This window comes from Tasmannia lanceolata, unplaced genomic scaffold (genome assembly GCF_043159265.1).
Source record: "Tasmannia lanceolata isolate RefF3 unplaced genomic scaffold, GAP_Taslan_0.1 ptg000023l, whole genome shotgun sequence".
NCBI classification, from domain to species: Eukaryota; Viridiplantae; Streptophyta; class Magnoliopsida; order Canellales; family Winteraceae; genus Tasmannia; species Tasmannia lanceolata.
Window position 1 is genome coordinate 904070 of NW_027518700.1, and position 23003 is coordinate 927072.

The 23003-nt window shown below is 38.9% G+C and overlaps 2 protein-coding genes across 4 annotated transcripts; both read left to right on the plus strand.

The window, feature by feature from the left end:
• Positions 1-1222: 1222 nt before the first annotated feature.
• On the plus strand, positions 1223-5347 carry LOC143856332 (transmembrane 9 superfamily member 12-like). Its single transcript, XM_077366525.1, has 2 exons — positions 1223-1380; positions 2758-5347. Exon 2 carries the CDS (start codon positions 2961-2963, stop codon positions 4917-4919), a length of 1959 nt encoding a protein of 652 aa, XP_077222640.1. The 5' UTR covers positions 1223-1380; positions 2758-2960; the 3' UTR covers positions 4920-5347.
• Positions 5348-12986: 7639 nt separating this feature from the next.
• Positions 12987-21515, plus strand: LOC143856088 (ubiquitin-conjugating enzyme E2 28-like). Of its 3 annotated transcripts, none has more exons than XM_077366139.1 (5): positions 12987-13143; positions 14050-14161; positions 17948-18075; positions 19507-19611; positions 21120-21515. In XM_077366139.1, exons 2-5 carry the CDS (start codon positions 14092-14094, stop codon positions 21261-21263), a joined length of 447 nt encoding a protein of 148 aa, XP_077222254.1. In that variant the 5' UTR covers positions 12987-13143; positions 14050-14091; the 3' UTR covers positions 21264-21515. The 3 variants fall into 3 exon arrangements, with proteins under 3 accessions (XP_077222254.1, XP_077222255.1, XP_077222257.1); XM_077366140.1 differs by having other exon boundaries at positions 13042-13143; positions 14028-14161; XM_077366142.1 differs by lacking the exon at positions 12987-13143 and adding an exon at positions 13173-13197.
• Positions 21516-23003: the final 1488 nt, after the last annotated feature.

Genomic DNA, 23003 nt, shown 5'->3' on the forward strand with positions numbered 1-23003 from the left:
TTTCTGGGACTTTTCCTTGTTTGGGATAGTTTTTTGGAACTTAGGTTTTCAAGTTTACTATTGTTGCCGTTCTAATTTATAGGGTTTATAGGGCTTCCGGGATAGCTGTGAAATTACCCTTTTACCCTCTCCAACCTTTGATCTTTATACTGCTCGGGTTGACCTCTGATTGGATGCCAAATTTTACCCCAGCAGTGAGTATGAGTAGAATCAAGATCATTCGGTCAAGTGTGTGCTTCCATGTTGGTTTCCGCCACACGTTGAAGAGTACAGGACCAGACCCACACAAGGCTGTTATGTACTTCGTTATTAATTTTATAAATCAATTCAGAAAAAAAATGAATTGATACCAATCACTTTGGACTTATCATGTATTTTATTTCAATATACCTTCGAAATTCTACAGCATTTTGCTTTGGATTTACATTCTTGTTGAAAAAGTAATTGATGCGCTAAGATAGAACTCTAGCTTCCTCACCAAAAGTTATTCTCCGGGTCAGCTCTCTTGTTCTGATAAGCTTACCTTGAAATTATATAATTTTATGGGATTTGCTAGATAATTTCGTGGAATGCCATTTCGCGGCTAACTTTTGCATGATTGAGCATGCACCATATATGAATTGAATGAATGAGTCAAAATCTGCCCAAAAGTCAACCTGTGAGGCTGTTCTCACATGCAAAAGCCAGCCGCGAAATGACTTTCAGCATTTGCAGCCCTCTTTGTGTTGTGATTTGGATCCGCATCAAATCCTTTGATTTTCAAGTCAGCGTCTAACAGTGAAAAAAAATCAGATTTCCAAATATGCCGTGGAAATAAGTAATTAGAAATCCACATATCTCTGGCAGTTTCCTTCACCCTCTTTGCTCCTCAACCTCTCCCCTTCGGTAGGAAGTCCCCCCTTCCGTCTCTATATCCCTCAACATGAGCTAGTGGATCTGTTCATTTTCTATTGAAAATTCAATTCCAAATCCAAAGACAAAATACGAGGTATCCAAACGGGCCTCTAATTTTATTTTATACATGAATAAAGGTTGAGGCAAACAAAGGATAGCAAGTTCATCCAAGGATAAAACAATTTAAAAGATGGGTCCGCCATGATAGAAACTGGGCTAACATGAGTTGGGCCTCAGGAAGCCCATTAAAACTATATTCATACTGGTAAGTCTTGGGTCCATAGATCTACTTCATATTTATCTAACCGTATCTCTCTCCGCGAGATCCACCCTCTTTATATAAAAACCCACGCCTTTTCTCATTCTTCCAACTCTTATAACTTTCATTTTAGCAAACCCTAGCGTTCTCCATTTTTCTTCGTTTGATTCGGTTGGAGGATTTCTCATGCGATTCCGAACGGGTTTCAAACCAATTTCAGGCAACCAGTAAGTATTCAGTCCCTAGATCTACTTCTAATCAACCCCCAAACATGGACTCTGTGTATTTTCTGGCCAAATAATGCTAAGTAGGAATCCTTCTGTAAAATTAGTCTGCTTAGGGTTTGATCTATTCTTTCTAAAATATGCGGTTTGATTCGGTCGTTTTTTCCTCTCGGATCTGTTGTTTGAACGTTGAGAATTTCTTCCATGGCTTATTTAGGGTATAGACGGAATTTGTAGGCTTTGATTTGATTAAGTTTAAAATATCGAAGTTACTAGTATTTGATGCTTGCTGGATCCATAGATCTGTGCTTTGAAAGGGGATTACTGGTTTTTAGTTGTTGAATTTAGGGTTTCGATAACTGTTTTTCATGATCGGATTAGGGTTTCGATTCAAGTAATTTTCTTTAAAGATATGTCACGTATCACATAAATTCAGCAAATAAAGAGCGTATATACGAAAAAAAAAAAAAAAATGATCTTAGCCCTTTAAATATTCCGAGTGAGAGTTGAACTGGCACCCAATTTGCAGAAACAAGCCCTAGGCTCGCGCATAGAACATCCCTAGATTTCCATCTTCCCCACAGAAGGTAAGGAATTCTCGAATCCACCTTTTCTTCTGTAAAAACCTTTCGGATTTCTAGGTAGGTGTTTTCTTTTGGCCACATCAGCGTTAGTTTCTTGGAATTTTCTTCGATATCTAGGGTTTTCATCCGCCTTTTTCTTCTATTTCAATGGCACCTGAAAGGATGTGCTTTTACTATAGTTTCTTCCTATAAAAACCCTTTTCTTTTTGTTTTTTATATTTGTTTTCTTGTATTCCAAGGATCGATCCTACCAGTTTGCTTTTTCTTTTTCGCATTTTCGAGTTGGAATCCGATAAGAAAGACTCTCAATTTTATTATTCATTTGGTAGATTTCTAGTAAATTGACGTGGAGATGACAAATCGTATGTTTTTATGGGTTTATTGATTTAGTTTGTCTGGACATTAGTTTATGGGTTTGATTCGGTTGTTTTTTCCCCTCGGATCTGTTGTTTGAACGTTGAGAATTTCTTCCATGGCTTATTTAGGGTATAGACGGAATTTGTAGGCTTTGATTTGATTAAGTTTAAAATATCGAAGTTACAAGTATTTGATGCTTGCTGGATCCATAGATCTGTGCTTTGAAAGGGGATTACTGGTTGTTAGTTGTTGGATTTAGGGTTTCGATAACTGTTTTTCATGATTGGATTTAGGGTTTCGATTCAGGTAATTTTCTTTAAAGATATGTAGATTTTCAGAATTTTGCTTCTTATTCTTGTTCTTGATCCGTTTCTTTTAGTTCGTGGATTATTTCTTTCGTTCAGAACTGCTTGATCTGAATTTGACCTAAATTTTGCAGGAAATGAGGGCTTGAAGGATTCTGGTGAGTTCTTAAGCCGCTGTCAGCATTTTTAGATCTGGATTTATTAATCATTGTAGATCAATATTGAGTTACACGTTACTTAATTTTGTTTCCGAAAGATCTGGATCTGCTGTTGCATATTGTTTGAGAATCTTTTAGATCGAGTCGTACCAGCCTGACAGTTCTGTGTTCTTGGTCCGATGGCTTCTTTGATCTTCTCCGTTTTTCTCTTCATGGCCATCTTCATGTGTTTATGCAATGGATTTTATCTTCCTGGGAGTTATATGCAAACATATCCGGTGGGCAAAGAAATTTTTGTTAAAGTTAATTCACTGACCTCAATTGAGACAGAGCTTCCATTCAGCTATTACAGTCTCCCTTACTGTACACCATCTGGTGGGGTAAAAAAGAGTGCAGAGAATTTGGGAGAACTCCTTATGGGTGATCAGATCGATAACTCCCCTTATCGTTTCCGAATGTATACGAATGAGTCCGTTTTTCTCTGCACTTCGACTCCATTGAACGAAGATGAGGTGAAGCTTTTGAAACAGAGAACCCGTGATCTTTATCAAGTGAACATGATCTTGGACAATTTACCTGCAATGAGGTATGCCATTCAGAAGGAAATTAAAATTCAGTGGACTGGGTTTCCTATTGGTTATACAAGCCAAAGTAATGAGGACTATATCATCAATCATCTGAAATTTAAGGTTTTAGTTCATGAGTACGAAGGCAGTGGTGTGGAGATAATTGGTACTGGGGAAGAGGGCTTGGGTGTAACTTCAGAAACAGACAAGAAGATGGCATCTGGGTATGAGATAGTTGGGTTTGAGGTTGTCCCATGTAGTATTAAGCATGATCCCGAAGCCATGTCAAAGCTTAAGATGTATGAGAAAGTTGATGGTGTGACTTGCCCGGCAGAACACGATAAGCCTCAGATAATCCGTGAGCAAGAGAAAGTTACATTTACTTATGAAGTTGAGTTTGTGAAGAGTGATATTCGGTGGCCCTCTCGATGGGACGCATACTTGAAGATGGAAGGTGCCCGAGTTCATTGGTTCTCAATTCTAAACTCCTTGATGGTTATATTCTTTTTGGCGGGGATTGTGTTTGTTATATTCTTAAGAACGGTGAGAAGGGATTTAACAAGGTATGAGGAATTGGATAAAGAAGCTCAAGCACAAATGAATGAGGAGCTCTCTGGGTGGAAGCTTGTTGTGGGCGATGTGTTTAGAGAGCCAGATTGCCCGAAGCTTCTTTGTGTGATGGTTGGGGATGGCGTTCAGATTGCAGGAATGGCGGTAGTAACGATTGTTTTTGCGGCTCTTGGGTTCATGTCGCCAGCTTCTCGAGGAATGCTCTTGACAGGGATGATAATACTCTATCTTTTCCTCGGCATTATGGCAGGGTATGTTGGAGTTCGGCTGTGGAGAACTATCAAAGGCAGTGCGGAAGGGTGGAGGTCGGTTTCCTGGTCAGTTGCATGCTTTTTCCCTGGAATTGTTTTTGTCATTCTTACCATATTGAATTTCCTACTGTGGGGGAGTAATAGCACGGGCGCCATTCCTATCTCTTTGTATTTCATACTTCTATCCCTCTGGTTTTGCGTCTCAGTGCCCCTTACCCTCCTGGGAGGGTTCTTAGGAACACGTGCTGAGCCCATAAAATTCCCTGTACGGACAAACCAGATCCCTAGAGAAATCCCTGCACGGAAGTATCCATCCTGGCTCCTTGTCCTTGGCGCGGGTACCCTTCCCTTTGGAACCCTCTTCATTGAACTCTTCTTCATCCTTTCTAGCCTCTGGCTTGGGAGGTTTTACTATGTGTTTGGTTTCTTGCTTGTCGTCATGCTCCTGCTTGTTATCGTTTGTGCCGAGGTGTCTGTGGTCTTGACGTACATGCAGCTCTGCGTGGAGGACTGGCGATGGTGGTGGAAAGCATTCTTTGCTTCTGGTTCCGTTGCCCTCTACGTATTCTTATATTCTATCAACTACTTGGTGTTTGACCTCCGCAGTTTGAGTGGTCCCGTGTCAGCTCTTCTATACCTTGGCTACTCACTAGTCATGGCTCTTGCTATCATGTTATCCACTGGCACCATCGGCTTTCTCATGTCTTTCTACTTTGTTCATTATCTTTTCTCGTCTGTCAAGATTGACTAGATGTTACTAAAGCAATTGGGCAGGACAAATTGTCAGCCCTTTGTGAGTCATCAGCAGACGGTGAAAACACAAATACGTAGGAAGAGAAGTTGCCACTTTCCATCTACTCAATCCACGACTTCTTGATTTCGTTATAAGTTCATCTTGGGACAGTCTATTTCCATGGTTTTGGAGCTTTTAGCTTGCTGTTACTGGTGAAGATGGTATGTAATCTCAGATCACCACATTCGATGGAGGCCCGATGCGTGGACATGGTCTATGTCCGCTTCGCAAGGAGGGAGTTCTCTATAACTCTACAATTAGATGTGATTTAGTATAGATGTTTTCTGCTTATGAGAATTTGTGACACTTATTTTGTATGCTCTTAAGAGTCATTTGGATCTCATGTTCCCAACTTTATTGTATTGTGCTTTGGAAACTTGAACTCACCTCTGCTTTCTTTCTGATTTTCGCTCATATTTTTTCCTGAGTTAGCTATGGTAATAATGATTGTGGATTATTAAGATTGTGTTGCTAATCTGTTTAGTTGCTGTTTCAAGAACTGAGCTGGGTTAACTAGAGTTCAGATTCTATATCTGATTTTTTTTTATAAAAATTGACAAGTTTTTCATTGAATGGGTCGATAGGTAACTTTGCAAATAGAATGACCAATTTCAGAGTCTGTGATTATTAATCCTTTTTCATTTGCTTTTAATTTCTGCTGAATCTACGGGTAACATAAATTGTTTGTTAGCTGTATGTGTCAGCTTATCGGTATATATACTCATAAAAAAAAAAGCTTATCGGTATATATCAGCAACTTCAAAACTACTTTGAAAGCAACTTGAGTCGTGGTGCTCTTTAGAATGGCTTAACATTAGTTTTTTTCTTACAATTTTATTGGGGACCATCACGGAAGGCATTTCGTGGACCGGGTTTTGCACGAAAGAGCAGCCACATATGCTCACTTTTTGTCTTGTTCATTTAATTCATCTGAGGTGGCTGCTTCCACGGACGCCTCGCTAAATGGCACGTGTGCCGTTGGTCCGTAGCAAATACCATTCTTTCTAAAGCTAATAAAGTCAATAAAATAAAAAGTTATAAAAAAAGGAAAAATCATTACAAAAATATAAAGTTTATGCGAAATTGTGAACAAAGGGTATTGATTTGAAATTTATAAAAAAGGTGTTGTCAGGTGAGAGAAGATGGTTTTAAGGACAAATCTACCCTTCCTATATCTTTTTTCTCTCCACCTTTTTGCACCTATCCCTATGCACTTATTACCTTCTCACCTACCCACCTTCTTCTTCCTCAAGACTTTTCTAACGTGGAAAACTCCATGGAAGGGTTTTGAAGGTTGCCATTTACAACAGGGTTTGGTAATCATGAGGGTTTATTCATGATAAACTTATCGAAGCAGTGTTACAAAATGCAAAGAAAATGAATTTTGAGCTTAAAACTGAATTTTGTTGTTTCCCCCATTTTCAAGATAAATCCATTTTCTTTGCATTTTTTTATTCTAAAACATCATAATCAAGACTTCAATTTATGGTTGCCTGCATGACACTAAGATCACAATGTATATCCTTATTATCCTTCGAATTTTTACTCAATTCGAAAATAAAAATCTTTGAAATTATCCCTATTCTACTGGCTTCATTCGGAAGCCAGTATACATAACCAAAATATTGATTCAATTCGGAAGTCCGAAGGTTTGTTCGGACTTCCGACGGAAGACAGTCAAACTTTGTAGTTCGGTAATTGTCATATATTAGTACATCCTTTTGGTATTTCTTCGTAATTTTAATACTTTGCTTCCGTTTTTTCGTAATTTTTCATTTAAAACTTAGCACTTCAGCCACAAATCCTTAATGATTACTATTTTTTGCAAGTAATGATTACTATTTTTTGCAATTATGCTTTTGCTAGCCACCTTTGCACCCATATTACTTGCCAATCTTTGCATCAAAGGATGGGCCACAAGCTGAGAAGTTGCCTCGGCAAAGGTGGCTAGCAAATTCCCATACAAAAAAAGAAAAATGTTATCCGTACTACTGTATTTTGATGAGGGCACTCCTCATTTAATTAAAAGTACGGTATGGCCCCCCATAGGATGATCCAAAGCGTCAATTAGATAGGCCACAGCCTAAATTGGTTGTGTCCCAAAAATCATTTCCATAGGTTGATCCTAACTCTCCGATCTATAGAGGGTTAGGACCAACCCTCTAACATTCTAATCAGAGGGTTAGGATAAACCTATAGAAATGCTTTTTGGGGCACAACCTATTTATGCTATGGCCCATCTAATGGACGGTTTGGATCATCCTATGGTGCGGGCCATACCGTACTTTTAATAAAGTAAGGAGTGTCCTCATCAAAATACGGTAGTGCAGATAACATTTCCCAAAAACATCTTAAAAAATACGGCAAAAATCCTGGTGACACGCGGGTCGATCCGGCCCGTACGGGCCCAGCGTGAGAACCATATTTTCTACCCCGAAACCACTAGGGAATCAAATTTTATACCTCGGAACCACTAGATAACCACATTTTCTACCCCGGAACCACTAGGGAACCACATTTTCTACCCCAGAACCACTAGAGAACCACATTTTATACGCCTGAACCACTAGGGAACCACATTTTATACCTCGGAACCACTACGTAACCACATTTTATACCCCAGAACCATTACGGAACCACATTTTATACCTCGGAACCACTATGGAACCACATTTTATACCTCGGAACCACTAGGGAACCATATTTTATACCCTCGAACCACTACCGAACCACATTTTATGCCTCAGAACTACTAGGGAACCACATTTTCTACCCCGTAACCACTAGGGAAACACATTTTATACCTCGGAACCACTAAAGAACCACATTTTCTTCTCCGGAACCACTAGGGAACCACATATTATACCCCGGAACCACTACAGAACCACATTTTATACCTCGGAACCACTAGGGAACCACATTTTCTACTCCGAAATCACTATGAAACCACATTTTATAACCCGCAACCACTACGGAACCACATTTTCTACCCCGGAATCACTAGGGAATCACATTTTATACACCGGAACCACTAGGGAACCACATTTTATACCTCGGAACCACTAGGGAACCATATTTTATACCCCGGAACCACTAGGGAGCCACATTTTATGCCTCGGAACCACTAGGGAACCACATTTTATACCCCGGAACCACTACGGAACCACATTTTATATGTTGGAACCACCAAGGAACCACATTTTATACCTCGGAACCACTACGGAACCACATTTTATACCTCGGAACCACTAGGGAACCACATTTTCTACTCCGGAACCACTAGGGAACCACATTTTCTACCCCGGAACCACTACGGAACCACATTCTATACTCTGCAACCACTAGGGAACCACATTTTATACCTCATAACCACTAGGGAACCACATTTTCTACCCTGAAACCACTACCGAACCACATTTTATGCCTCGGAACCATTAGGGAACCACATTTTCTACCCCGGAACCACTAGGGAACCACATTTTATACCTTGGAACCACTAGGGAACCACATTTAATACTCCGGAACCACTAGGGAACCACATATTATACCCCGGAACCACTACAGAACCACATTTTATACCTCGGAACCACTAGGGAACCACATTTTCTACTCCGAAATCACTATGAAACCACATTTTATAACCCGCAACCACTACGGAACCACATTTTCTACCCCGGAACCACTAGGGAATCACATTTTATACACTGGAACCACTAGGGAACCACATTTTATACCCCGGAACCACTAGGGAACCACAATTTCTACCCCAGAACCACTAGGGAACCACATTTTATACCCCGGAACCACTAGGGAACCAGATTTTCTACCTTGGAACCACTACGGAACCCCATTTTATACCTCGGAACCACTACGGAACCACATTTTATACCCCAGAACCACTAGGGAACCACATTTTATACGTCGGAACTACTACGGAACCACATTTTCTACTCCGGAACCACTACGAAACAACATTTTATACCCCGGAACCATTATGGAACCACATTTTATACCCCGGAACCACTAGGGAACCACATTTTATACACAACAACCACTAGTGAACCACATTTTATACCTCGGAACAACTAGGGAACCACATTTTATACCCCGGAACCCCACAATTTCTACCCCTAAATCACTAGGGAACCACATTTTATACCCCGGAACCACTAGGGAACCAAAATTTCTACCATGGAACCACTACGGAACCACATTTTATACATCAGAACCACTAAGGAACCACATTTTATACCCCGGAACCACTAGGGAACCACATTTTATACGTCGGAACTACTACGGAACCACATTTTCTACTCCGGAATCACTAGGGAACAACATTTTATAGCTCGGAACCATTGGGGAACCACATTTTATACCCCGGAACCACTAGGGAACCACATTTTATACCCCAGAACCACTACAGAACCGCATTTTATACCTCGGAACCACTAGGGAACCACATTTTCTACCTCAGAATCACTTCGGAACCACATTTTATACCCCGGAACCACTAAATTCTAACATGTAACCAAACATGATTGTATACATAGAGAGAGATAGAGAGAGGTCAAGATAAACATTGCAACCAAACAAAGAGTCTCATAAATAGGGTGAAAAAACCAAAGCACAAAAAACATAAAAACATGAAGAGAAGATGTTAAACCTAATCGAAGCTATGTTTATCACCCAAATAAGCAATGGAGATTTTTTTTCCAAACTACAATGGCAATGGTAATAGAGCTTGGGAACATTGGCAATGGAGCTTGGAAACGTTGGCAATGGAGTTTTTTTCCAAAACTACAATGGCAATGGCAAACTTCAAAAACCTTCCATGAAGCCTTGAGGAAGAAGAAGGTGGTAGGTAAATGGCAACCTTCAAAACCTTCTCATGGAGTTTTCCACGTTAGAAATGCCTTGAGGAAGACGGCTGTAGGTGAGAAGGTAATATTGTATAGGGATAGGTGAAATAGTGGAGGGACAAAAGAGGTAGGAGGGGTATATTTGTCCTAAAAGCCATCTTCTCTCACCTGACTACACTTTTTTATAATTTTCAAATCACTACCCTTTATTCACAATTTCGCATAAACTTTGCATTTTTGTAATGATTTTCCCTAAAAAAAAAATAGTCTAATAAATTGAATTAAAAATCTTTCACATGGAGTAAATTGAAAGTCTCAACTAAATGCATTAAAAAACTTTTAACCATGGTAAATTGTATAAAAGAATGAAAAAAAGTGGAGTAAATAGGAAGGAAGTTTTATGAGAAGAGGTGATAGGGTGTGTAGAGGTGCAATTTGGGTTGGGTAGGGTAGAGCTTTTGCTAAAACTGAATTGGAGTCAACCCATACCCGACCTTATTTTATGGTAAAATCTCAACCCGAATTTCCAAAAATCAACATGAGTTTCACCTCTAGTAGGGACTAGAGACAGGAAAGGAGAGACCTTTTTCGAGATATCATATGGTGCCCGATTCGGCATGCGCGTGTAAAAGAGTGCAGCCCTTGATATTTGATCCAACAAGGTTGTTAGATCAAATATCATGGGTGGTGCCTCTTGCACGAGCATGCCTGATCGGGCTCGATGAGGCTGCGCCCAGTGTGGGTGCCGCCCTTGATATTTGATCCAATAACAGCAGACTTTATAAGTGTATTATTCAGTATATAATTTCCTGGATGTACAGAATTAGATAACATAAAAGTTCAACGTATTAGGCATAGAATGAACTTTTATTACTGGTGGGCCACAACTGATTGGCGGACAATCAATGATTCCTACTGTCACACCATGATATTCAATGGACGTTTGAGTCATGACCATGGTTTTAGATTTCGACCAAAATTTCAGGTTTTGGTCGGGACCGACATTGAAATGTCACATACCCGAAACTGTATTTTATTTTGTCCAGAATTTCGGAATTTCGGAATTTCAATTTCGTTTTTTCAGAAATTTCGTCTGAAATTCCAAAATTTCACTCAAAACCTGTTTTTTTAATTAATTTAATATTTTATCAAAATTTCAACCGAAATTTCGACCGAAATTTGGTATTGAATAAAATAATGTTTTTATTGTATCGAAATTTCGGTTGAAATTTCGATTTTGGTGGGTCCGAAACCGAAATTTAAAACCATGGTCATGAGTGGCTCAATTCCTATGTTGGATAGAGAGAACTTGATTGGCTGATTCAATTCCTAGTAATCACTTACACTTTGAGTCTCAAACTTTTCGTCTCCCACATAAGGAGAAACTTTATGAGGTTTTCTCCAAGTATAACCAATATCCAAGCCAAACTATTCTAGCCAACTGAAGTGAACTATACCTAACCAACTGGCTTCTTTTGAAAGTAGTGAACCACACGACAAGGAAACTGAACCACGAAACATGAACCCGAACCACAGACCAACGAACCAACAAAGTTGGGTTAGACGACTAGTTGAACGTTTACATTCGAGACAATGACGAGCCACATTTTGGAGATGTCATACATGTCACTTATCACTTGTCCAGCGGTGGGCTAGTTGAGGTTCTAGCCCCTTGGGGAAATGATATATTCTCCCCTTTTTGGGTCGCCCACTTGCAGCGTAAACAGGGTAGCCATAAATACACAAGAGGGCGGCTGGCCCAGGAAAAAAGAAGAAGAGGGCGAATATATCACTTTCCTGTAACATGCCCCCGCCCCTCCCCCCCCCCCCCCCCCCCTCTCTTCCTGTAACATGTTTATTAGGCCTCTATTCAACTCAACTCAACTCAACTAAGCCTCTGTTCCAAACTAGTTGGGGCCAGCAATGAATCCTTCAGAAAATTTTCATGAAGAAGGTGAAAGAATCTACCCCGCTCAAATTGACTAAGTCTAATCCTGACTCTAGTTGGGTTCACGATGTTTGTCTACATGGATCATTTTCTTCCATTCTCTCCTATCCGATGTCACGTTCTCTGTTATGTTTGTTTTCGGTCTACCCCTACCTCTTTTTACTCGATCAACTTGGCACTAGTCACTTCTTCTCACTAGAGCATCCAAATGCCTCCGTTGGATATGCCCAAACCATCTCAGGCGGTGCTCTCTCATCTTCCCCTCAATTGGTGCCACCCCACGTTTTTACAGATGTCTTAATTTTTAATTATATCTAACATTGTGTAGCCGCACATCCATCTAAGCATTCGCATCTCCACTACACTCATCTTATGCACATGCTGCTTCTTGATGGCCCAACATTCTGAGCCGTACAACATGGCTGTCTCACAGCTGTCTTATAAAACTTTCCCTTTCAACTTTGTAGGTATTTTATGGTATCACAGAACTCCTGAAGCATGCTCTCACTTCAACCAATCTGTTCTTATTCTATGGTTAACATCATCTTCAATATCTCTTGTCTTATGTAGGATTGAATCAAGATAGCGAAAGATATTCCACTTAGTTACCTCATGTCCAGTCATATTTACTACATTCTCACACCGCTTCCTTACATTACTAAAGTTGTCTGTCTTAGTCCTACTATGGAGCATTTTATACCCTTATTATTTAGTTAATTCCAATATGGGAGAGCCACCTTAGTTTTTTTGGTAGGTAAGCTGGGATTGAAGCCCTGACCACTGTAGGGTGCTGAGAGACGCGACTCACACTCGGCAATCCTAGTATTAGATCAAGTTCTTTCTCTTTGTTTTTTAGGGCAGTGATAAAACGACCCCCTAGTATCTTAAATCGGCCCCCCATATCTCTCTCTCTAAGTACTACCCTATATGGGGGTCAATTTATCACTGCCCTAAGTCAAGAGAGGGATTATTGTGTTTTGAATAAAACTCTGTTTGGGCGTGTCTTCCTCTTATATATATATATATATGAGCCGTAGGATCATCCTACGGAGATGAGGCACTCCTTATCTAGTATCTACAAGCGGGTACCAACAAATGAACGAGTCAGATCATCTAAAAAGATGGGCCCACTTTACTTATTTGTGGCCCCGCATTTACCGTGCAACTAATAATTTAATACACACCCTGCGTGACGTATCACGTATGTCACGTATCACATAAATTCAGAAAATAAAGAGCGTATATACGAAAATAAAAATAAAAAATGATCTTAGCCCTTTAAATATTCCGAGTGAGAGTTGGCACCCAATTTGCAGAAACAAGCCCTAGGCTCGCGCATAGAACATCCCGTAGATTTCCATCTTCCCCACAGAGGGTAAGGAATTCTCGAATCCACCTTTTCTTCTGTAAAAACCTTTCGGATTTCTAGGTTGGTGTTTTCTTTTGGACACATCAGCGTTAGTTTCTTGGAAATTTCTTCGATATCTAGGGTTTTCATACGCCTTTTTATTCTATTTCAATGGCACCTCAAAGGATGTGCTTTTACTATAGTTTCTTCCTATAAAAACCCTTTTCTTTTTGTTTTTTATATTGTTTTCTTGTATTCCAAGGATCGATCCTACCAGTTTGCTTTTTCTTTTTCGCATTTTCGAGTTGGAATCCGATAAGAAAGACTCTCAATTTTATTATTCATTTGGTAGATTTCTAGTAAATTGACGTGGAGATGACAAATCGTATGTTTTTATGGGTTTATTGTTTTAGTTTGTCTGGACATTAGTTTTGTCAGAGTACTTATTAGGGCTTTTCAAAAAATTCCACTGTAATTTACTTGTCTATGGTTTTATTGTGCTGATGAGTATGTTGTTCTGTACAATTATTGGGTTAGCGGAAAATCGTCTGTTCTTTATGGGTTTATTATTATTATTATTATTATTTTGAATGGTATTCTTTATGTGTTGATTCATTTAATTTGTCTGCAAATTAGTTTTGTTAGAGTACTTATTAGGGCTTTTCAAAAAATTCCACTGTAATTTACTCGTCTATGGTTTTATGAGTATGTTGTTCTGTACAATTATTGGGTTAGCAGAAAATCATCTTTTTTTTTTTTTGGGGGGGGGGGGACTTCTTGACATTGTTTTCGTAATAATTACACTTTTTTTGACACTTCTATTGCTAATGTTACTTGTTTTTGATGGACTTCTTGTGTTTTCTGAGTTTTGAGTAGATTTATTGGCCTATGATTTGGTTATATGTTGACAGTTTGATGGTGATCTTGCAACAGCTGCTGTTTACCATATTTTAATCACTGTTTTAATTGCTTTTGATGGCTTCGAAACGGATCACCAAGGAGTTGAAGGACTTGCAAAAGGACCCTCCCACATCTTGCAGCGCTGGTTTGTTCCATTTCTATTCTTTATTTTTGTTCTTTGATGTAGCGCATTATTTACCGTTGTTTTTGTGGTGGTTTTATCTTTTGCGCATTTTGTTTCTCTTGAAGGTTGTTTCTCATGTGACTGGGGAAGATTTCATTGATTTCTTTTCTCTCAGTTCAATTACTCTGTATTTTCTCCTTTTGTGTTATGACATAGTATTGTTTTCACTATGCTATAATATTAATTTCTTTCTTTATCTGCTTCAAATATTGGCTGTTGTCTTCAAGATTTCGCTGGGATTTAGAGCCAGTTGGGAATTCGTTTCTTTAGATGTTGGGGTATCGTCCGGGGAATCCTCATTGTGTGGGATAGGTCAATATTCGCTCTTGCTCTCGTGGATGAGCTTTGAGGGAGATTCCCTATGACAGTGATAGTTAGAAAGGTAACTGATAACTCGAGGTGGACCTTTACGGGGCTCTACGGGCCCAATCAATTGGCAGATCAAACCAAAGTGGGCTCTATGGGTCCACTTTGGTCCTCTAGAAATCCACCTAGAGAAAAAAACACACCAAATCAATGGAATCCTTCATTGATCCCTAGGAATCTTCCTAGAGGGCATGCTTCTTCCACCTTTGATCCACCATGAATCCACACGGTTGGAGAAAAGCTTCAAACTTCTCAACTCTATTTAATAATTTCGTAATCAAACATAAATGAGGAGAATTTATATGATGCGTGGCTGTATAAACCTGTATTTTTCAAAAAAGTACAGTACAACCCACATCATAGGATGATCCAAACCGTCCATTTGTTGGTCCACGTTGTAAATAGGTTGTGCCCAAAAAATAATTTCCATAAAATGATCCTAACCCTAGCCGCTTCCAAACTCAAACACAGTACTAAATACTTGAGTATACTCAATGGGAAACAAATCCGAACAAGGACTCTTCTTAAACAAACATAACACTCCATGAACCAAACCCCATATGGACGCTCTTTTGTAAAATTTGCAATGCATATGCGGGGCCTATTTAAAACACCAATGATTTAGATGGGAAAAGACTCTACTTCCCCTATTGATGTGAAGTCACTTATCCTCAATTAGAACCATATATCTAAAAACAAGACAGTGGAACCCTCTAATGGCCCCCCTTTTGACTTTCTCTTTGGTTGGTAACGGCGAATGGTCCCAGTCATTAAGATGCCCCACTTTGCTGCTTTGTCCAGCTTGGCCAAGGAATCGATGATGTCATTGGTTTGGACCCAATCAATAAGTAACCATTCTCAGCCTTCATTTTCCTTTAATCTCCTTCAGCTTGTTCTGTAATCTATGCTCAACCACTACTCCATCCCCCCACCCCCACCCCCACCCCCCACCCCCCCACCTACACACACGCACATGCACGAAGAAAAAAAATCATATTTGAAACCTGGGATAAAAAACCACATGTTCTTGAATTTAAAAATGGTCTTACCCACTTGGAATGTCGTCTCGAATTTAAATGGTGTTTGGGTGTAGCGATTCTGTTGAGTGTTGGATATGAGTCATAAGACTAGAGTTATAGATCCTTGGTAGGTTGGAACATGTGACGCCAACAATATATGTTTGCTGGCATCATGGCTGCTATCTATGATGAATCTTTAGTTGTACTATATCCAAAGATGGTGTGAAACCAAAATTGCTAGGAATGATGAGCAACGGGATTCTCATCTTCTACTCTAGGTTCCTATATCATAGGTTCCTTGTTGCTCTTGAGTTCCTGCCATTATCCCCTCCCAGTTGGTTTTAGGCCTTTTAACATCGGACGTGAATTCCTGGCCTGCTGTCGATGCAAATCATCAACTGCTTTCTCATTCTGACCTTTTGTTTAACACTTTAACTATACCTTGGATTATCTTCTGTCCATGCCTGATTCATTGCTCGTCCCTTACAATGGATCTGAGCAGCCACGATCAAACCAAGTTTTAGGATTCAAAACTTTCTATGATGCCATTCTGCCAATTATCTCTAATTGAAACTCAATTCCTAGCAATTGGGGAAATTGATTATCATTAAGAGATGAACGGTCCACATCTGAATGGAGGGTTCAATCATGGTTTAAAATTTCCACCGAAACCGACACGAGACAATCAAAATGTTTTTGTTTCCATCTCCACCGATACCAGTATGTGTTGCGTAATTATATTTTTGAATTTTGCATGTGAAATGTGATGTATATATTATGTATAAATATTTATATGAATCACATATGTAGTATGTACAAAATTATCTGATGCATATCACTAGGTGTTCAATGTTGTTAAACTATTATACATGGTTGTCTTGCTTATGTGATTGTTTCCAAGTGTGTATTTGTGCTTATTCTAGTACTTCACTAAATTTCATCTTAAAATCCTTTCATTTCCATGTGTTTCGATTTCCACCGAAATTTCAAACCTAGAACGAAACGTTTCCATTTCCATGACGATCGAAACTGGCATCGGAACCGAAATTTAAAATTTTTGGTTCAATTACCTAAGAGATGTATTCATTCCAGCCTGAAGATTCAAGTATCGTTGGAGGATAAGGGATCAATATAAAGTGATGCTAGTTTTAAACATCGGCATGAGAAATTGAGTCTACCGGCATGGTTTGATTATCTTCACTCTGAGAATAATGAAATAGTATGCTGCGGAGGGTGTGACTTTTAAGAGAATTAAATTTAAAAGCCAATAAACACAATTTTTCTTAGGTGAATGGAACATCAATTATGGAACATGAACTTTTCTCCATAAATGTTGAAACTCTTGTCCTTTGAAATGACCATTATCCATATGTATCAACATGTGTCTCTCTCTTAGCCATATAAAAAAAGGGCGGCCCAGTGCACGAGGCTCCCACTATTGCGGGGTCTAGGGAGGACTAGATGTACTCAGCCTTACCCCTGCTTTGCAGAGAGGCTGTTTCCGTGACTCGAACCCGTGACAACCAAGTCACAATGGAGCAACCTTACTGTTGCGCCAAGGCTCACCCTTTGTCTCTCTTAGCCATATCAATGCATATATTGATATGGGTAAAGTTTTGAAAGTGATGAAGGAACATCAGTTATGGAACAGGAACTTTTGTTTATCAATGTCAAAAGTTGTGTTTTTGAGACGTCCATCTCCATCAACATGTGTGTCTCTCTTAGCCATATCAATGCGTATTCATATGGCTGAAGTTTTGAAAGTGATAAGTTTTGAAAGTGACATGTTCCCTCACATAGTGATTAACTAATCACTCACTATTATAATCTTTAATGTGAGAACCTGAGCGACCTGTATTTGTTGAGAAAAAGAAATATCTCACCAATTATCATTTTGAGCCTCTAAGTGGCAGTTGTCTCTTGTAGGCCAATGATTATCGTTTAAGTTGTAATACCTAGTGATGTACCAGGTAAGGGCTGAGGCGTTCATATGCCCAAGGTGAGATGCTTCTTGTCAAAATTATTCCCTTGTATTTATACCTGGATTGTCCTTGCCTCTTGCTCAAAGTTGAGTTCTAACTTCTAATCACTTGGGCACAGAATATGGATTGACGGGTCTTTTGACATGTATGATCATATTTTTATAATTTCTCTTGTGGTGCATTAGACCATCCCCTGCATTTTGATTTTGAAATAAAGCTCTTGATTATTTGGTGATGTCGGCAAGACGGCAACACGAACCTGATGCGTGCTTAGAGCACTGAATAAAACATTAGAAACTCAGAATGCATCTCCCTAGCTAATTCATTCACCATATTTGTTATTAGAGTTTTCTGAGTTGGAAATTTACATGATTTTTTAGGCCCTGTTGCTGATGACATGTTCCACTGGCAAGCAACAATTATGGGACCAGCAGATAGCCCCTTTGCAGGTGGTGTATTTCTCGTCACCATTCACTTCCCACCAGATTACCCGTTCAAGCCACCCAAGGTATGCAATACTGTACCACTAAATTCTTCTATCTTAGAGTAATCAAACTTATTGTATTTTATTTGAAGGATGTAGTTGGATACTCCGCACTTCATTCATGTTTCTAGTAAGCTGATGACAATAGCGTTGTACAACAACATGGTTTGAAATTGGAAACTGATAAAAATTCGCCAGCATCAGTTGAAAATCTTGCAGGTTTAGAAAAAATCAGCCATCTGGATTGTCTACTCATCCAATCCCTTTTCAAAATTGAAGTTAGGACCTGAAGTTATTACCAAATCCCATTAAGAGTGAATTTGGTTAACTCCAAAAATCATGATTTTGTTTACTTCTTACCAAATTCTTTTAGGGCACATTTGGTTGACTCCAAAAATCATGATTTTGTTTAAGTTTTTATATTCATTATAATTAGAAATCATTATTTTGTTACTGTTACAAGTTCTACGTAGAAGTGCTGCCTAACTCAGATGATGTGATGCTGTCCTTGAACATGTGCGCTCATAAAGAGAAATTTTTGCCAGCTGATTATGGGCTAACTCTTTATGATCATTTTTCATTACATTTGTCAGACGTGATAAAAGTGGAGAGGAGCATATGAAAGAGTTCTAGGTGCTACCATTCAAAGAAGAAAAGGAGTTCTTGGTGCCTATCATACGTAATGGTTTAAGAGAGAATGATGAGGAGCTAACGGCTCAATGATTGGCCGTTCTTCACACCCATATTGAAGAATTGGTTGCTCTTTTGCTGTTGACAGTGGAAGAAGCTTTCCAGTTGGCTTTGATGATGGGGATAAACTTAAAAAGAAAACTTTTGTTTACTTACAGGCATTTGTAGGCCGAAGCTTGATTTCAACTATTGCCTACAACACTGGAGCTGATTATACTTTCACCCTTCCTAGACAGTCCGAATACAAAGATTGGATATGTAATAGCATACATTGTTTTAAATTTCAGCCTTAATCCAAAAATCCAGTTGGGACCGAAAGTTGAAAATTTCAGGTTTCAGCCGACATTTGGTCATTTTGAACAAAATTGTAAAAAATTTGGCCAAAATGACCGAAATTTGAAAAAAAAGAGGTTTTGGTGGGGACCGAAACTGAAACCGAAACCAAAATTTAAATCAATGATTGCATATTAGGATTTAACGTTTTAATGGCGAGTTATAAGCCCGACATTTTGTTTTTTGTTAAATATTAGAGCTAAGGTCTTACAATAAGGATAGCTAAGTATTCTATGGTTTGCCTCGAAAATAATAGTGCATATCATTATAGGATTCAGCTGGCACATTGATTGATTTGAAAACCATGAAATTAGGGTGATTAATTGCATTGGTTCAGAAAAAAAGTACAGAACCTATGATGATGAGATTGCATAGTTTCTGCAATTCTTTGCAAAAACTGCTCTAAGCATGAGGATTCTACCCATTGTTCAGGTTGCTTTTCGTACCAAAGTTTTCCATCCAAACATCAACAGCAATGGTAGCATTTGCCTTGACATTCTCAAAGAGCAGTGGAGCCCTGCTTTGACAATATCGAAGGTGAATAATTTCTTTCTTTCCTTTTTTTTTTTTTTTTAAATTCATATTTATTCAGTGCCTGTTTTATTGAAGTGTCATTTGATATTGTATTCTCAAAACAAGCGATTCTCAAAAGTGCACCTATTTAGTTCTAAGTAAGCCAAGTTTATTTGGTTTGGCCAATATTTTATAGTATCAGAGTGATTGACTGGCTCGGCTAATTCAAACTATGAAATTGAAAGATTAATCCCCTCACTGATTCCCCGTTTTGGTTTTTCTTCTATGAAATTGAAATGTGCATCTCTTCTTTTTTCTTCCTTCTAAAATCCCCCTTTTGCTTGCTTATGCCTTGTGAGGATTTTCTTTTCTCTTTCTACGTAGAATGAAAAGGGACTCGACACTTTTTTTTTATGGGACTCGACACTTCGTTGCAATGGGCAGGGCTTTTTATTAAACACAAGCTCTGAAATACCAGCAGATTTTCTGCTGGGTGCCTTGTCAATGAGGCTCAACATCTATTCCCCCTTTTGCTTGGTAATGCCTTAGTGAGGATTTTCTCTTCTCTTTCTACGTAGAATGAAAAGGGACTCGACACTTCATTGCAATGGGCAGGGCTTTTTATTAAACACAAGCTCTGAAATACCAGCAGATTTTCTGCTGGGTGCCTTGACAATGAGGCTCAACATCTATTCCCCCTTTTGCTTGCTTATGCCTTGTGAGGATTTTCTTTTCTCTTTCTACGTAGAATGAAAAGGGACTCGACACTTCGTTGCAATGGGCAGGGCTTTTTATTAAACACAAGCTCTGAAATACCAGCAGATTTTCTGCTGGGTGCCTTGTCAATGAGGCTCAACATCTATTCCCCCTTTTGCTTGGTAATGCCTTAGTGAGGATTTTCTCCTCTTTCTACGTAGAATGAAAAGGGACTCGACACTTCGTTGCAATGGGCAGGGCTTTTTATTAAACACAAGCTCTGACATACCAGCAGATTTTCTGCTGGGTGCCTTGACAATGAGGCTCAACATCTATTCCCCCTTTTGCTTGCTTATGCCTTGTGAGGATTTTCTTTTCTCTTTCTACGTAGAATGAAAAGGGACTCGACACTTTTTTTTTATGGGACTCGACACTTCGTTGCAATGGGCAGCACTTTTTATTAAACACAAGCTCTGAAATACCAGCAGATTTTCTGCTGGGTGCCCTGTCAATGAGGCTCAACATCTATTTCTCTTGTTGAAAGAGTAATAAAAAAATCTCCACACTGATTCCGTTTTGATTTTTGACTCAGGATTTCAATTACTGGCAGTTGTATTGGCTTGAAAGTTATTGTCAACTGATACCAACACCATTGAAAATAATAATAATAAATAAATTGTCAACTGATACCAATATGTCACGGTAGCCATTAGCTTTTGTTTCCAGTGGCATTTGGTCTTTTTTATTCAAGCATGATGGTATTTATATTGTTTTTCCTTTACACAAATTGAGTTACTTAGCCCAAAATAACACTCTATATTTACAAAAAATGGCAGGTGCTGTTATCCATATGTTCGCTGCTTACGGATCCAAATCCAGATGATCCATTGGTGCCAGAGATTGCTCACATGTACAAGACTGACAGGGCCAAGTACGAGTCAACTGCGCGATCATGGACCCAGAAATATGCAATGGGTTAGGCTTTCGGTATTCCTATTCTGCCGCCCTATCAGTAAATAAAAAAGAAATTAGGGATTCTCTGTAGGGTTAACTAGTTATGTTGGTTTTTTCTATTTGGGGAAATATATATGAATTTCCTGTGTGACTGGTTCTTGTATCTTGTGCTGTTTCTCTAGGGCGATGCTGCCTTGACCATATGTCCATATGTACCTGAAACTCGACGCACTATTTATGTTTCTTTGATGTTATGATAATTATTTAGGCGTTTGATATGTTTCTTAGATGTTATGATAATTATTTAGGCGTTTGATGGGTCTCACCTGATTTGTGGATTTGAGTGGGATTTTGTAGTTTCTTCGGGTCGCATGTTTTGTAGAATTATTGCTTTAGGGAGAGATAAATTACTAAGGCTCTGTTTGTTTGGATTTTGAGAACTGATTGCGAGTCCAAAACCGATTATTAGACACAAAATTTACTTATAATTTTGTGAGTCCAGTAATCAGTTCTAGATCTGCAATTGGTTCGCAAAATCCAAAACTACCAGGGCCTAAATCTGATTTAGAAATGTGGTTTCTGATTGTGATGCGTACTCATGGGGATAGCCATCCAGGATTAAGCTATCCCAAATGTGTTTTAGATATGATTATTTGCCAATATTGATTATAATGGATTAGAGATAATTTAGTTAGTGTTGCATCCCAACAGATCTTAATGTCCTATTTGCAAATAAGATTAAATTAAAGTAATCATATTTGTAAATAAAGAAGAGTTTTAACGATACAAATGGGTGGCAATACTATGTTTCTATTGTTCACATGTAAGAAGTGTAAAATTTAGATGGTAACTTTCATCTCTGGTCATTTGGAAATAAGTAAAATTTCGAGCAGGGTCAATCAAAACAATCATTGAACCCGACCGTGTTCATCTTTCTGGTTTCTTCATGGGTTCTCCTTATGATTCTCAAAGCCAATTGAATATGAGTAAAACGATCCAAGTGTTAATAAATTTCCTTTCAGTTAACAGAAGATCCATTTTCTGATAATTTACACTACCCAGCTACGTCTGGGCATGCCTTTTCCCCTCAATACTAAAGCTCCATTTTTTTAACAGAAGATCCATTTTCTGATAATTTGCACTACCCAGCTACGTCTGGGCATGCCTTAGGCCATGGTCCACATTCAAATTGTTCAGTCAAATGCAAAGAATTGTGTAACTTTTTTTAAAAAAAAAAAAAAAAAACTTTCCACAGTAAGGCCATGAAGAAGAAGTTGATATAATTATAATAAGGGCGATGATATTTTCACTCCCCCTGCATTACGTGCAGGCTCCCCTTATAGCTTGATCTGACGTGAAGGAGTAGTGATAAATCGACTCTCATATATCTTAAATGGACCCCTATGTGTCTATCTCTCTCCTCTTTCTCTCTCTAACCCAGAGGAGAGAGAAAGATACATAGGGTGTCGATTTAAGATATTTGGGGGTTGATTTTTCACTGCCCTTATAATAATAGTGTTTGAAAATGATGATAATGGTGACGACGATGAAGTGTGAAATAGAGGGTGAATCTCACTGCTTTAATGCTTTGACCTTCAATGATGTTAGTGGGATCAGTTTGGAGGGGGGTGGTCTTCAAGGAGATGGTGGGAGCAAGGGGTCTCATTCCCAAGAGTTGATTTCACAAGAGATAGCTCATTGGTCAAGCCTTTATTTGCTCTGTTCTTCAACCTGGAGGTCGGAGGTTCAATCCCAGCTTGCCTACC

What these genes read in the sequence shown, in the direction of transcription:
- LOC143856332 (XM_077366525.1), top strand. Translation starts at nt 2,961, where the DNA reads ATGGCTTCTTTGATCTTCTCCGTTTTTCTCTTCATGGCCATCTTCATG.
- LOC143856088 (XM_077366139.1), top strand. Translation starts at nt 14,092, where the DNA reads ATGGCTTCGAAACGGATCACCAAGGAGTTGAAGGACTTGCAAAAGGAC. An exon ending in ACCCGTTCAAGCCACCCAAG is followed by an intron (nt 18,076 to 19,506) that starts GTATGCAATACT and finishes CCCATTGTTCAG; the next exon opens with GTTGCTTTTCGTACCAAAGT. An exon ending in CTGCTTTGACAATATCGAAG is followed by an intron (nt 19,612 to 21,119) that starts GTGAATAATTTC and finishes AAAAAATGGCAG; the next exon opens with GTGCTGTTATCCATATGTTC.